The sequence below is a fragment of the Vidua macroura genome, chromosome 7 (genome assembly GCF_024509145.1).
Source record: "Vidua macroura isolate BioBank_ID:100142 chromosome 7, ASM2450914v1, whole genome shotgun sequence".
Lineage (NCBI taxonomy): Eukaryota > Metazoa > Chordata > Aves > Passeriformes > Viduidae > Vidua > Vidua macroura.
This window is the reverse complement of record NC_071577.1, coordinates 7,704,942-7,718,828: the sequence shown is the minus strand read 5'-3', so window position 1 is coordinate 7,718,828 and position 13,887 is coordinate 7,704,942. Positions and strand designations below refer to the sequence as shown.

The 13,887-nt window shown below is 46.4% G+C and overlaps 2 protein-coding genes across 4 annotated transcripts in view; one reads left to right on the top strand and one right to left on the bottom strand.

Annotated features, from left to right (window-relative positions):
• The window catches only part of DIP2A (disco interacting protein 2 homolog A), a 79,698-nt gene extending 76,980 nt beyond the window's left edge, over window positions 1-2,718 (top strand). For both annotated transcript variants that reach the window (XM_053982789.1, XM_053982788.1), the window contains 2 exons: window positions 278-401; window positions 727-2,718. In XM_053982789.1, the coding sequence (XP_053838764.1) occupies window positions 278-401; window positions 727-979 (377 nt within the window). In that variant the 3' untranslated portion in view covers window positions 980-2,718. The remainder of the gene's footprint in view (window positions 1-277; window positions 402-726) is intronic.
• Window positions 894-13,045, bottom strand: S100B (S100 calcium binding protein B). 2 transcript variants are annotated; one of them, XM_053982794.1, is made up of 4 exons: window positions 12,877-13,043; window positions 11,816-11,968; window positions 11,208-11,362; window positions 894-966 (listed from the first exon to the last, which is right to left on the bottom strand). In XM_053982794.1, exons 2-3 carry the CDS (start codon window positions 11,951-11,953, stop codon window positions 11,222-11,224), a joined length of 279 nt encoding a protein of 92 aa, XP_053838769.1. In that variant the 5' UTR covers window positions 11,954-11,968; window positions 12,877-13,043; the 3' UTR covers window positions 894-966; window positions 11,208-11,221. The 2 variants fall into 2 exon arrangements, with proteins under 2 accessions (XP_053838769.1, XP_053838770.1); XM_053982795.1 differs by lacking the exon at window positions 894-966 and adding an exon at window positions 8,543-9,041 and having other exon boundaries at window positions 12,877-13,045.
• Window positions 13,046-13,887: the final 842 nt, after the last annotated feature.

Sequence of the window (13,887 nt, the reverse complement as noted above, 5' to 3'; positions counted from 1 at the left end):
ATTTTGCTTGGGTTTATGAACAGAGGTTGCATTATATGAGAGAAAGGGCAGAACTGGATGACCCAGAAATTCTTTTCATTGTGGCTTCAATTGCTTGGAGTCATAGGCAGAAGTGCTACATGAGCTCTTAATTCTCTCAAATGCTAGAGCTTGCATTAGAAATTCTTTCCCCTAGGAAGCACTGGGAACATCTTAGAATGTCAGGAATAAGCACATACAAGTGACTGTGTTTGTCCTGTAGATGTGATGATGTTGAAATGTGTGTGCTGTATTGCAGAGAGGCACGATGCCTTGTATGTGGTGGGCTCTTTGGATGAAACACTGGAGCTCAGAGGAATGAGGTACCACCCCATCGACATAGAAACCTCTGTAATCAGGGCACATAAAAGCATTGCAGAATGGTAAGAACCACAGCCTTATTCTTCTGTATCATTTTATTTCTTCTAAAGCAGAAGAACTTATAACTTCTTTTGCAGTGTCGGAATGTACACGGGTGGGTGTGGTAAACGCATCTCAGGGATTTCACGGATGATGTCTTCTCACATGTTTTATTCCCATTTGGCCCTAATGAGTTATGTATATCACTGGCTGTAGGTCCTCTCCAGCTTCCAAGCATTCAGGTTTAGTTGTAAGCTTCGGGAGGTCATGTCTTTCTTTTCATAATTTCTTTTAGTAACTTGTCTAGGTGTTTTTTCCTCCCTATTAACATGTGTGTCATACCAACAGTGCTGTGTTTACGTGGACAAACCTGCTGGTGGTGGTGGTGGAGCTGGAAGGCTCAGAGCAGGAAGCGCTGGATCTGGTCGCGCTGGTGACGAACGTGGTCCTGGAAGAGCATTATCTCATTGTTGGTGTCGTGGTCATCGTGGATCCCGGGGTCATTCCCATCAACTCCCGTGGCGAGAAACAACGGATGCACTTGAGAGATGGATTTTTAGCTGATCAGTTGGATCCTATTTATGTTGCCTACAACATGTGAAAACAGCAAATAACATCAAGGCTAAAGCACCAAAATCCAAGGGGCTTTCCTCAAAATAACATTGGAATCCATGCTCTTGTTTTTAAAAGCTGTTGAAGACCTTAGGAAAATGGAGATACTTCTCTTTACATGCAGCCCTTCATCTCCCAGATTGCATTTGCTTTCATAAACCCATTGTAAGTCACAGCTGTCTTAGGATGGAGAGTTTACTGGAATTCCTGAAGGAAGCTTATTAGAACTATCATGGACCAATTTTATTTTAGGGACGGGGGGCAGAGGGGAGAGAATAATTATGAATGTCAGTACTTGATGCACTGCATAAAAGGACATAGAGTGGGGTGGGGAGAGAACACCAGCTGTGAGGAGGACTCCTGGAAACAGCACCCAAAGCCGTGAGTAACCATCCGGAGTTCACCCTCCACGTGACTGCAGTATATTGGCAGTATCGGGGTTGGGGCATATCCTTCAACACTGCGCACACCTCTACCACATTCTCTACTGAAAGGAATTTTGCACATATTTGAGATTTAAAAATGCAGCCTTTTTATTTTAAATCACTGACTCATCCCTATTCAGAAGAAGCCAACCCCTTCTAGTCCTGGATTCAGTGTAACAGTTATGCTGCTGATCAGCTTTTTTGTACCAAGCAAAAACAAATACTGTAACAAGGTTACTTACAGTGCCATGCTGGACTCTGTAATGCTATAAACTTTATAATAAAATACAAAGTAATACCCAGTTTTAAGTACTTGATGCAGGAGCCTTCAGTGCTCTTGCTCTTCTAACTCCATGTCAAAGTTGCTTGTTTTCATAGTGTGAGCTGTTAATTCCTGCCCTGCATAATGCCAAGGATTTGAAAATCCATTCCAAAGCCACTCTGAATGATTTGTATAAATGTTTACAAAGCATAGGCTTACAAAATGTTTTCCCTGAATATTCTGTGCTAAAACTTGAAATAGTAACTTTTTTTTCCCCACCATAGAAAACCCATTCATTGTTAGTTAGCTTGAACTGTTGTGGTACAAACTTCCTTTGTTTCCTTTGGAGTTGTATTTAAACGCTTTTGTTCAGGCTAAAATATCCAGTTGGTTGGGTCACAGTTGGACTAATTAAGGTTTTGAAGTTTCTGCCTGATCCAATACTGCAGTGAAGCTAATGCAGAAAGAGAATCTGAAGTTATTCAAGTAAATCTGTGTTTGAAGGTAGGCACAAGACTAGCAAATAATTATTTTTATAGATTTGTTAAAGACTTGAGAGCTACATAATTTTTTTTTTTAATAATGCACAAGTTTGCAAAAGAGCCAGTTATTTCTGCAAGGCAATTCTGCCTGGATTAGTGCCTAAGAAAGATGGATGTCAGTCCCCTGATAGATCAGATTTATCCACAGTCAAATAAACTCTGAAATCTTCAAGAAAAATCTCTCCTTTACAGTAGTTATGGGCCCTGATGGTGTTTACCTGTGGTGTATAATACAGCTGCATACTCTGACTGTAATTATGTACAGAACTTGTGTAACTTATTGTTTGAGTCCAGCAGTCTCCAGCAGCAGGCTGTGGGACACCCCTTCTCCCAAAACAGCTGGCAAAAGGAGACAACTCCCTAACCCCCAGTTCCATGTTGTAGTTTTTTAGCAAACAAAGCATTGTAAGACTTTTGTATTGAGATACTGATGAAAGTTATACAAGTTGCCTTGTAAAGTAAATCTTAAAACAAAAAGCTTATTAAACATTTCAGAACAGCTCTTGCCAATCTGACTTGATGAATGTTGAAACATGAACTGTTAGCTCAAAACCTTGGCTTAGCACAGTTCTCACTCATTACTGACAGTTTAATGCATTTAGAGCTTTTTCTGCAAAACCTCACTGCAATTGCTTTGCAGGTAAAGCAGTTGTAAAGCCTGGATGGTCCTGAATTCCCTGTGTTTTGAACCCCTGCCAAGCTGCAATGCTGTCGTCCCTATGTCAGGTATGACATCACTGCCATGGGGCTGGCAGGGCATGGCTGTTCCAATGTCACTGCCATGGTGCAGCAAAGCAGCTGCTCCATGCATGGCCGAGCCTTTCCAGGGCCTCTGAGAGGCAGCTCCAGGCACAGACTGGCCATGTCCCTGCTTGGTTTGCAGCCGGACATCCACTGAAGTTTATACCCTTGGGAAACATTGCAGAAGGCACCCGCTGGACAGAAAGGCCTGATGCCAGATCCGGGCTGATGACTGCCAAGGAGAAAGCACTAGCTGAAAAGGAAAAGCACAAGCAGAAACAGCAGCACTGGGTTGATGCCCTCCAGCAACTTCATCAGGCTGCACTACCGAAATTCTCCAGAACTGTCAGGGTAAAGAGGGTTCTCTTTCCAGGCTCTCCCCCTTCAGGCCAGTAAGTCCCATGGGCCCCTGTGTCCCCTGGGAAGGAAAGATGAGAATGAAAGGGTGTGAGAAGGGTTGGGGATGGCAAGGGCCATACTCACAGAACTCCCTCAAGGACCAATGATGCCCTGGAAAACAGCAGCTCAGGAGGTGAACATGTCAGCCAGCCTGGGGCGTTCGGATGGGATGAGATGGAATAGAATAGGGTGGCATGGCATGGCAGCTCCAGCCAAAGCAAGGATAGACAGTACACTTTGCTGGGGATACACACACAGGAGACAGCAGTGCCCCTGCCAGCTGCTGACACTCGCCCAGCACAGGGAGCAGGGAAGCACAAGCAGGCTCAGGGAGCAGGCGGGGCGATGGGAAGAGCCCATGGTGCAGCAGCAAAGCCAAGGCACACCCTTACTCTCTAGCTGCCCAGGTGATCCCCTCACCTAGCCCAGCATAGCTGAGGCTGTAGTCTTGGGGGGGCTCAGGACCTGCCATAGGAAGGTTGTTCCAGTCTCCACTGTGCCAGATAGGATGGGATAACCAGGAGGTCATTTGGGGGGAGGGAGGCATGGATGCACAATCTGGCACCCAGCACTCTCAGCACCTGTGCCTCTCAGGGAGGAGGCTGGGGCCCATACCCAGCAGGCACAGGAAGGCCCCAACGTGGTGCACACCCTGTGTGTCATCAGTGGAATCAGGCATATCCAGCAGCTTGAAATAACCAACATAGAAGGTGTCAGTAGGCATTGAGGCCACAGGAATCCGCTCTCTGCACGGTCCTTCTCAGCTCAAAGGACCACTGTGCACATTACAGCTTCATAAGGATTAAAGATCCCAAAAGAAGTCTCACACAAAAATGTGCCAGGACAAAAACATGTGCTTCATGTCTCTTTCTCTTCGTTCAGATTGTGCTGCTGTGCAAAAAGGGTTTCCAGTTAGATTCAGACAAGAGAGGCAGAACATGGAGCACTGAAAAGCGAAGGGCATGGTATAGTCCAGCAAGACATTTCTGTGTAAGAGCCATTGTTGGACATAGTGCTGGATGTGCTATGCAACTTCTTCTTGGTAAGCTCCTGAACGAGAAGAGCAATGCTTTCTCATGGGAAGGAAAGAACGTAGCCCCAGTGTTGGAGGTGCAGATAAGAAGCTGTGTCATGCAGCACAAGGGCAGCAGCAACTTTCTATCCTGGCATATTTGGTTTGGAAGCACTGACTCAATTGGTACATGGAGCTGGTATCCATCTTTGTAAGGCAGTCTCCCTCCTGAAAGATTAAATTTGGCATGTGTTTTCCACTTTTCAGAGGCAGCCTTCTTGAAATTCTGCCATCACAATTCTTTTGGACAAGGTAAGCAGCTACACTGGGTCTTGGTGTGCAGCTGATCTACTGCCCCGGGCAGGTAATGCCCAGTACCAGTGTTCTGACACCTTTGTAGGGGATCAGTCCCTGGATATTTTGGATTTTGGAGGAGAGGATGCTATTTCTTTTGAGATTGAGTTCTAGTTCCTCTCTTTGGCAAAGAAAGCAAATTTGGATGGGCACTTTGAGTGGTCTGAGTGAATTTAGAGGCTTTTCCCAATAGGCAGTCCTCTGGGTTAGAGCTGTTGAACTGTCAGTGGGAATGCAGATGCCAAACTGTTGAGTTTTTGTCCTTGTAGCTTTAGTGTGTGAGCAGTCCCTAGTGCCCCCCCATTTGGATCCTGACTCTGTGAGACTAAAGGCTTATGATGGTACCTAGAGCTGAGAAGCAAAGTGGCGATAGCAGGGTGTGTGTTTGTAGTTTGATGGGTGCCATTGAAATTGTAGGCAGCAAAGAACTTTCTCCACTGACACTTCGTGAGCCCTGGTTTTGGCAGATGTTTTCAAGTTTGTTACTGGACTCTGTAAGAGTGAAAAGGTTTGTTAGGGCAGAAGAGTTTGTGTTGCCGTTTGAATGTGCTGCAAGGAAGAGTTTTTACTTGGAAGGGGATGATCAGCCAAACCTTTTTGTCCTCGCACGGCTGATTTGAGAGCAGGGACGTTTCCGGCTTGGCTCCGTCCTGGGGTGGTTTCGAGCTGGGCTCGGTGCGTTTCCGTCTTTTGTGAGTTGACAGCGCCATCGTGTGGCTGTGATGGGTTGTGCAGTTTATAAACTGCAAAATGAAAGGCAATTGCAGCACGGCCTCTTCCTCTTAGAACCTTTTCTGTGCCATCAGCTGCTCAAACTCACACCCACTGAACTGCATCCAGCTCCCTGGAGATACGCACTTTCCCTCAAGATCTATGTACCATCTTGCACTCTAACTCTCTCAAATCCCAAACCCCTTCAAAACATCCAGCAGCTGCTCGCTAAGAGAAAGTCCTACATCAAAAAGCCACTGCTGGCCTTTATAGTCCCTTTGCACTCTGTAAGCGAGACAAAACACACTGGTGATTCTCACTTTCCTCCTAAACTATACATAGAGCATCAGTTCTCTCAAAGTGACAGAATCCATCATTACAGTGAGGCAGTAATTCACTGATGGACGTGCCAAGACAGGATTTGCTGCCCTGCCCTCTTTCCTGTGCAACCTGGTATTCGCAGTGCAATCATTTTCACACACTTTCACAATGTCACCATGTCCAAGCAGCTAGAGATCACACAGAAGGAAGTGTCAAGACAGAAGATGTTCTCAAAGTACCTCCTTCTCTTAACAGCGTTAAAACTGCACACAATGCTCTGTATCTTCTTTCTCAAACAGACCTGCTGTCACTTTTCTCACTCTCACATCTCTCTTGCAAACATCCTGGAGCTGCTCTCATAGAACAAAGCTCTAGAAGTAAAAGCCAGTACAGGGCTGCACCTTCCCCTTGCCTCACATCAAACTCACCAGTGCACTCTGTCCTTCCCTTCTCCGCTGCCTCTACCATTGTGTTCTCCGGATCTCAGAGCCTAAAGGTAGGCACAGTTGTTTCCACAGAGGGCTGGAAGATGAATAGGAAGCAGCACAAATAGTTCTTGTTTAACTTTACCCTTAAGACTGCCAGCTTAGGACTGTGAATTTGGCTAGCAGGCCAGTGGCAGGCACGCTCCTTTCACAGCCAGGACACTGCTTCCAGCACAGAGAACTGTGCCAGGACAACAAGCTTGCCCGGAGTTTGCCCCTGAAACCTGAGAAATGCTGTCTAAACTTTTGGAAACTTGTATTTGCACTACATTCAAGGGGAAGCCCCCCTTTCTTTTAAAACTTTCAAGAAGCTGGTAGAGCACAGTGCTCTCTGCACAGTCCTTTTCAGCTCAAAGTACCACTGTGCACGTTGCAACCTCACAAAGATTAAAGATCCAGATAGATGTCTCACACAGAAAAATGTGCAAGGACAAAAATATGTTCCTCATGTCCTCTAATAGTGTCTTTGTAGTGCTGGAGAGTGAGGCAGTTCTTTATTCCTGACCACGGTTTGTAAGTAGCTGACAACATTTCAGCCTCTACACAGGCACGGATACAAAATTTTTCCACCTGTTTCTCTATTTTTAGCAAACAAATTAGGGTTCATTGGTTCTAAATTGCATAAATATATTTCATTCATTAGTATACTGTCCTCTATTGGTTATTGATTCCTCATTGTTCATGCTAATTAGTCCATATTTTTAGGGGTTTTAGTATCTGTTTTCTCCAAGGACTTTTCAACACACAGACACAGGCTTTGTTAGTCTCTTCTGGTTTCTGCAAAATGTCCTTGTAGTCCCTAAATTCTGCATTCCAGATGTCCAGCTTCAACAATACATCTTTCTCTCCCAGGCCCTTTTCATTGAAGCATATCAGATTTAGTTTATCAAAACTTAATGAGTCAGAAATTTTCCCAAGCTGTATTTCCATAAAAGTAACTTTAGACAACTTTGCTAAATGCTGGCTTGAAATTATATAAGACTAATATAATTAATATAATGGTTATGATTAATTTAAATTTAATAAAACCATTAATTAAATTTTTTAAAAGTTAATGTCACTTCTAACAGCTGCAGCAGTTTGGAAAGGCTGTAAAAAAATCCCAAAAAGAACTCTTCCTGTCCCTCTTGCAACATGGCTAATGGGAGGTAGGGTGTCTGGTTTGACTTTTATCCAGAAAAAATTATGTGCTGCACCAGCATTACTCCCAAGTGTGTTTCCAAGTGGTTTCCTTTCTCTGACACAAAGTTCAATGCAAACACTTCGAGGTGCAGCAGATGGGTCAGAATGCTGGGCCCACAATCAGCTCACAGCATGCAGAACACTCTGTGGTTACAGGGCTTTCCATGTTGGAAAGGAGCCCTGGGAGGTTTTTCCACGTCCTCTGCATTTTTTAACCCAGACTTTCAAGGGTTCCTGACCAAACCACTTGCTTTTACTTAGAGCCTTGTTTATGGAAGTAAAATGAGTTGTAGTCTCTTAAAAGAAGGCAAGTGTTTTGTTTGAAAAAGCAAGAGAGGTGAGGCGCTTAGAGAAGCCATTTGTACTGACAGTAGATGTAGGAAACAAACACAAATTGATCCTGCAAAATGTGTTTTGTGTTTGAAAGCATTGCACGTAACAAGACAATGGCATCTTAGAGCCTTTGCTGTTTTTCTCACTTTTAATTCCAGGCAGGCATTGTGCCTCACATTGAAAAAGTGCTGAGTGGGACATGCTTAAAGCACGCTGCATTTCAGTGCCAAAGCAGCTTAACTCATATTTCTCAAAACTAAGGAGGACAGGATTCAAAAATCTGTAATTCATCTTAAATTGAATGAGTGTGACATTGAAATCCCAGCTCGCAGCAAAGGTATAAGCACCATTTTTAGATTGGTTGGTGGATTTTTACCTGATTTGTGGGAGTATAAAATGTACTACCCAGGCAATGCTGAGCCTGTCTTCTGAACTAACATGCTGCTGTCACTGGCTCACTGGCCCTCAGTACACTGAGGGAATGCTGTTGAAGCAGAATGTTTCAGATTTATTCTGGGCTGCAAGTGAGTATTAAATAACCTTGCAAACATTAATGAGCTGCCTTTATTGCAGCAGTGTTAGTTGTGAGGCAGAATTCAGCACCAGCATTTTAAAATCTTTATGTCATTTTAGCAACAGTACTATGATGTTGCTTTAATGCCCTTATTTATAGTTGTTACCCTGGAAAAAGGAAAGCAGCTGGTTAATATACTTCAAATATTTATGTGGTCAGATATTTCAAATGAGATATTTGCAAGCCAGAATTCCATGTCATGACCAATTCTAATGTGGGTTGTTGCTACAATCTTCAGATTTTGTGTTTGAGTTTGGATTTTCTGTTATTTTTGTTTTGTTTGGGAGGATCTAGGCACACCAGGTTTTATGGTGTGGCTTGGTTATCCAGTGCCATATAAGCAGAGTTCTATTTTTTTTCTCTTTCAGTATATATTATTAAAATTATATGCACCACTGTATTTTCTTCCAGTCACTTCTGGTTTATTTAACCTTGTTCTCACCTAAACATAAAAGTGCTATATTTCTAGCATTCCTTTAAACTTGTCTAGCAAAGGTAACTGCAAAATCATTATTTATTTCTGCCACTTTTCTCTCCCAAATACGAATGACAGTGCTGTGGTTGGTTCTGTTCCTTTTCTGGGGTCTGTAAAAGTCCATACCTCATTTGAGGGAAGAAAACCATAGCTTTCTTTTTAAGATTTTTTTTTCCTTGCTGTCATTACATGAGCTCTGCTCTTGAATGTTTCAGCCTGGATCCACTTCCATCAACTGTTAAGATGAAGTACATGTTTTTTAGGCGAGCAACAATCAGCTGGTAAAACTCCTGGTAAGAACCTGTGTGGAAGAACATTTGGGAGGGGAGGGGTGTCTGTAAGTGCTCTTACAGTGATGGTAACTTTTTGTCTGATGCAGGGAGAGGTTTCCCTTTGAGAGATGAACATCTCTTAAAATTATCTGAGAACAGAATAAAAGTAGAGATTCTAATCTCCCAGAGCAGAAAGTTATTGCAGCACTTTAAATTCTGAAAATGTGATTTAGCAAAGGTACAATACAGCATAGATGTACAAAATCTGCCCCTCTGACACTTTTCTAGCTTCAGAAGTGAATCTGCATCTTCTAAAAATCTCAGGCCCTTCCTGATGCTGTACTTCTCTTTGTTTCAGTTTTACTACTGTTGATAAGTAGTAAACTGTCATAGTGTCCTTCCTGGTGGGAAATCCATTTGAATCCTCTTCAAAGTGTCAGAACCATGACAGATGTGGCCCACGGGCAGACCCTTGTACTGAAAAACCAGACCCCCCTGCTGGACTCGAGTTCAGGCTTGAGAGAGGGTCCAGAGAGTCCTGTCTACCCTGCCTCACCTTGGGGACATGGAGACAGACGGGGTCCCCACCCCCTTCTCACACATGGCCTCAGGTCTGTGCCAGTGCTGAAAGCAGCTCAACCAAGACCTGAGGAGGATGTTAAAAATGTGGTGGAAGTAACTTGGATGCTAAACTGCTTCTCATCAAGTGAGCAGTACCCTGGGATGGCAAAAATGGCTTTTTGTGGTAGGTGGAGTACAAGATGCTGTCCCTTGTGTGCCTGGCTCTGCCTGAGCGTCCCCTTGCACAGCCTGGGGGAGGCTGGTGAGAATAGCAAGATGGTCCCTGTCCAAAGATGTCATTTTGTGCATAAAATCATTATAATATGTGGAATGAGGTAAAACCAGTTCCATCTGAGAGCATCTTTGCTGTGAATCTGTCACTGTTGGTGCTGCAGGCCAGGAAGGCCCAATGCACAGGTGTTGCTGAGCTGGATGGCAGGTGCAGACTGGAAAGGCAGAAGCACAGGCTTTTTGGGGGTTTTCCTGGGTTTTGCTGAGGCTTTGCAAGGGCTCACCACTGCAAGCCCCTGGATGACCCTGGGAGCAGCAGTCACATCCTGCAGAGGGCCCTTCTTGTCCCTGTGTCCTGGCAGGAGCACATGGCAGTGTGGGCAGCCGGCTGGAACACGGTGCTGGTGACAATCTTGGGTTGTCTGGCCAGTCACAATGACTCCAGGGAAGAGATGAGGGGTCAGTGCCCAACAAGAACCCCAGGGGCATGAGCTGTAGCAGTGCTTCAGCCCTGATCTTTCAGTGCAGACCAGCCTGACACAAAAGGACACGTTTTTCACCAGAGGCCAAACCAACGTTTTATTCCTTGTCATTTCCACACACTCAGGAGGCTGTGCCTGGTCTGTGGTCACACTGGGCCACTCCCACTTCCCTTCTCACTGAGCCTGGACACCTCATCAAGGCATATCCCAGGCCCAGGAGCTGACCCCAGTGCAGGAGCCTCATATGCTGTTGCTTCCAGTTCTGCCGGCTGCTAAAAGCAGGATTGATCAACAAGTGAAAAGCCTGAGCTGTCAGATGGTTATGCTTTTAGATTGTTACACTTTGCCTTGCAAGCCAAGAGTGTCTCAATGTACCAAGAAATAGGTGGGCTCTGCTGAGCACCTGTGATGGGACAGGAGCTGGTTTCTAATGCCATGCCTAGAGCCCACTGGAATCACTGGGGGCTTCCCGTTCAGGCCAGTGGGCTCGGCAGCAAGTTTCCAAAACCAGCCCCTCTGCATCACCTCTTCCTTCAACCCTTGAATTTCCTCTTTTCCTTTGCACGCAAGCTTGGATCACAGCATCCCTCAGCTTCTAGCCCCATGCAAATTCCTGACTTAAAACAGCAGGGAAGGAGCTTGAGGCAAGGCACTCTCTCACTGCATGCAGCCCAATGGGCACTAGCCTTTCCTGAGCCACACAAGTGGTTTTTGTTCACAAAGCCACAGCACTTTTAATAAGCTGCTTAAGTCTAGCGCAAGCTGAACTCTAAGGTGTCTGTAATCACAGCCAGTCCTTTTCCTGGAGGAGCAATGCTGCCTTGCCTCTCTCCAGCATGAGCAGAAGGGGCTCACCTGCTTCCCACAGTTCACTCATGCTCAAAGAACTCATGGCAAGCAGCAGTGACCATTGCAATGAAGGCCACGAACTCCTGGAAGTCGCACTCTGCATCCCCATCACAGTCCAGTGCCTCCATGACTTTGTCCACAGTCTCCTGGTCTTTGATTTCCTGAAGGGACAGAAACAGGTAGCCAAAGTTGGGAAGGACCACAGCGAGGCCCAGACAGAAACATGTCCCCGTTTCCCAAGTGCTCTCACGGCTGATTCTCTGTTCAGACACATCCCAAATATTTTGTGGATGTTCCCAGTCTATGGTGGGGCATTGTCCTGTGCCCTGGGGAATTGCAGCCACAGCTGGGAAGGGACATCTTGAGCCCCTTGGGGCAAGGCTGTCCCCCGTGTCAGGGAAGGTAATTTCCCTAGTATCCAACCCACACCCCAGTCTGCCATATAGGCTGTTCCCCTCATCCTGCTGCTCTGTAGAGCTGGAGCAAAGGACTTAATGCCCTGCTGTGTAAATAAACCTCTTTGCCTGCGCAGGCTTCCCGTGGGAGACCGGGGAGTGCGGGGGCTGTTGGATGGGCCCTGAGCCCAGCCAGGCTGCGGGGAGGGCAGTCCTTACCCCGAGGAAATGGGTCAGCTCGTTGTTGATGAGCTCCTTCAGTTCCGATTTCTTCAGCTTGTGCTTGTCTCCCTCCTTCCCGGAGTACTGGTGGAAGGCATCGATGATGGCGATCATCGCCTTCTCCAGCTCGGACATGGTCGTGGCGTGGCCCTGAGGGCAGAGGGGACGCTGGGAGCGCCAGCCTGGGCAAGCTCCAGCAATTCCTATGGATTTGGAAGCGCGGCCACCCCGGGGCTCCGCCCATGGATCAGCAGGGTCGGACCCGCGTTCAAGGCAGAGCTGGGCTCTGGCAGCAGCCCTGACTTCGGGGGAAAGGTCACGAGAGACCATAACTCTGCTGCCAGGGGCTCTCGAAGACAGCAGAGCCACAAGACAAGGAGAGCGGCAGGCATGGGGTCTGCTCCGGGGTTTCAGAATGGTTTTGCTGTCCCTGCTGTCACAGGTTCCCTCGCCTGTGCCACTGCCTGCAGACCTGGCTCCAGCCCAGCAGTCAGGGGAACCCAGTTGGAATCAGTTTTGATGAGTGCCAGCAGGTCAAAATGAGCACTTCTCGAACCTCCCTCTCCCACACTTGGTCTGGAGGCCCTCTTGGGATATGATGGTAATTCAGACTGCAGTGTTCCCTGCACACTTCACAAACGGACAAACCAAAAAGACTCTGATCCAAGAGGGATAGCTGCCAACCCACCTTCCCAAAAGCTGGGAAAATAAAAAAGCCTTATTGCCCGGCACTCGTTTCGTTCACATCCCATCGGTAAATGTCTCCTGCCCTGCGACCTGGCTACTGTTTCTCCACCACAAGGTACTGAGTCTGATCCCACAGCTGATGTCCTCCCCCGCTCAGCAGCCGGTGTCCGAACGGAAAGACTGTTACCAGACACGATAGAAAATATCCTAACAAAAATACCCTTTTCATGCTCCAGCCCTGCCTGCTTGCAGTCCGCAAGGCTGAGGAGTGCTCCAGAGCAGAGGTATGATTGGAGTGGCGATTCTGCCCGGACAATATCCACCTCCCCCCGGCAGGGACGGCCCGCCCGGCATCCCCCGGCCCCTCTCACCTCCCTGCTGCCGGCGGGGCTGTGGCACAGCGATGCGGCGTGGCCAGGCACCACGGGCACCCGCTGGCTTCTTATGCCTGCGGGGGACACGGGTTGGCAGCGGCAGCCGGGGCGGGGTGTCCAGCCGGGCGCTGTGCCCGCACCGCAGAGCTGCTCGCGGGGACTGGACCCGCCGCCCACGTGGGAGCCGCTGGAAAGCCGCCCTCGGGAGAGCAAAACACCGCCTGCTTTACTTGTTTTCTGAAGACGGTAAGGGGACGTAGTTGCAATCAGCCAATTTTTGTAAGTGACACGTATGTAGGGATATTTCCTGTTTCAAAATGCATCGCAGTAAACTTTTTTTGTTTAAACAAGCACTTGGAGATTATCCCTAGATCCAGTTGTGGCACATTACAAATGCATCTATTATGGTGGCATTTATTTGTTCATGTTTTTCAAAGATAGAATGCCTATTCTCTGTTCATTAGATGGGTCTTTCAATGCACAGAATATTCTGTGAATCAAGCTTGCGATTCAAAGATGTGAATGCTTTCTTTAAAGCTGCTGTTCTGTTCTGAACAGTGAATATGCAAAAATAGCAATTCCTTGTACATCTGATCTTTTCACTATGTTTACTGCAGGTCATTGGGAGCACACTATTAATATTGAACACACTTTTTCTGCTTTCTACTGTTTTAAGATTATAGAGTCAGGCCAAACAGGGATAAAAAGGTTATTTCAACTCGCTCTGCTTCACCAAACATACCACCAACAAAATGCTTTGTCCAACTGAAACCATTGCTGCTTGTGCAAAACCAGTTATACCATGAGAGTGAAAGCATCAATGAAAATACGTTTTGCAGCCAGTGTGAGCATAAGACTTATACTTTTCTGTGTGTATCGTTCAAGAAATGTTGAAATGTTCAATAAATATCCACCTAACACCAGAGACAAGTGAAACTGCAAATATTTTGAACCAATTCTGTGAAGGGAAGTGTAAATCAACATGCAGAACTCAGAAAATGATGAGTT

Excerpts from the sequence above, each read along its gene's own strand:
- S100B (XM_053982795.1), bottom strand. The coding sequence starts at position 11,953 with ATGTCCGAGCTGGAGAAGGCGATGATCGCCATCATCGATGCCTTCCAC. Across the intron at positions 11,363-11,815 it reads AGCTGACCCATTTCCTCGGG|GAAATCAAAGACCAGGAGAC; the intron begins GTAAGGACTGCC and ends CTGTCCCTTCAG.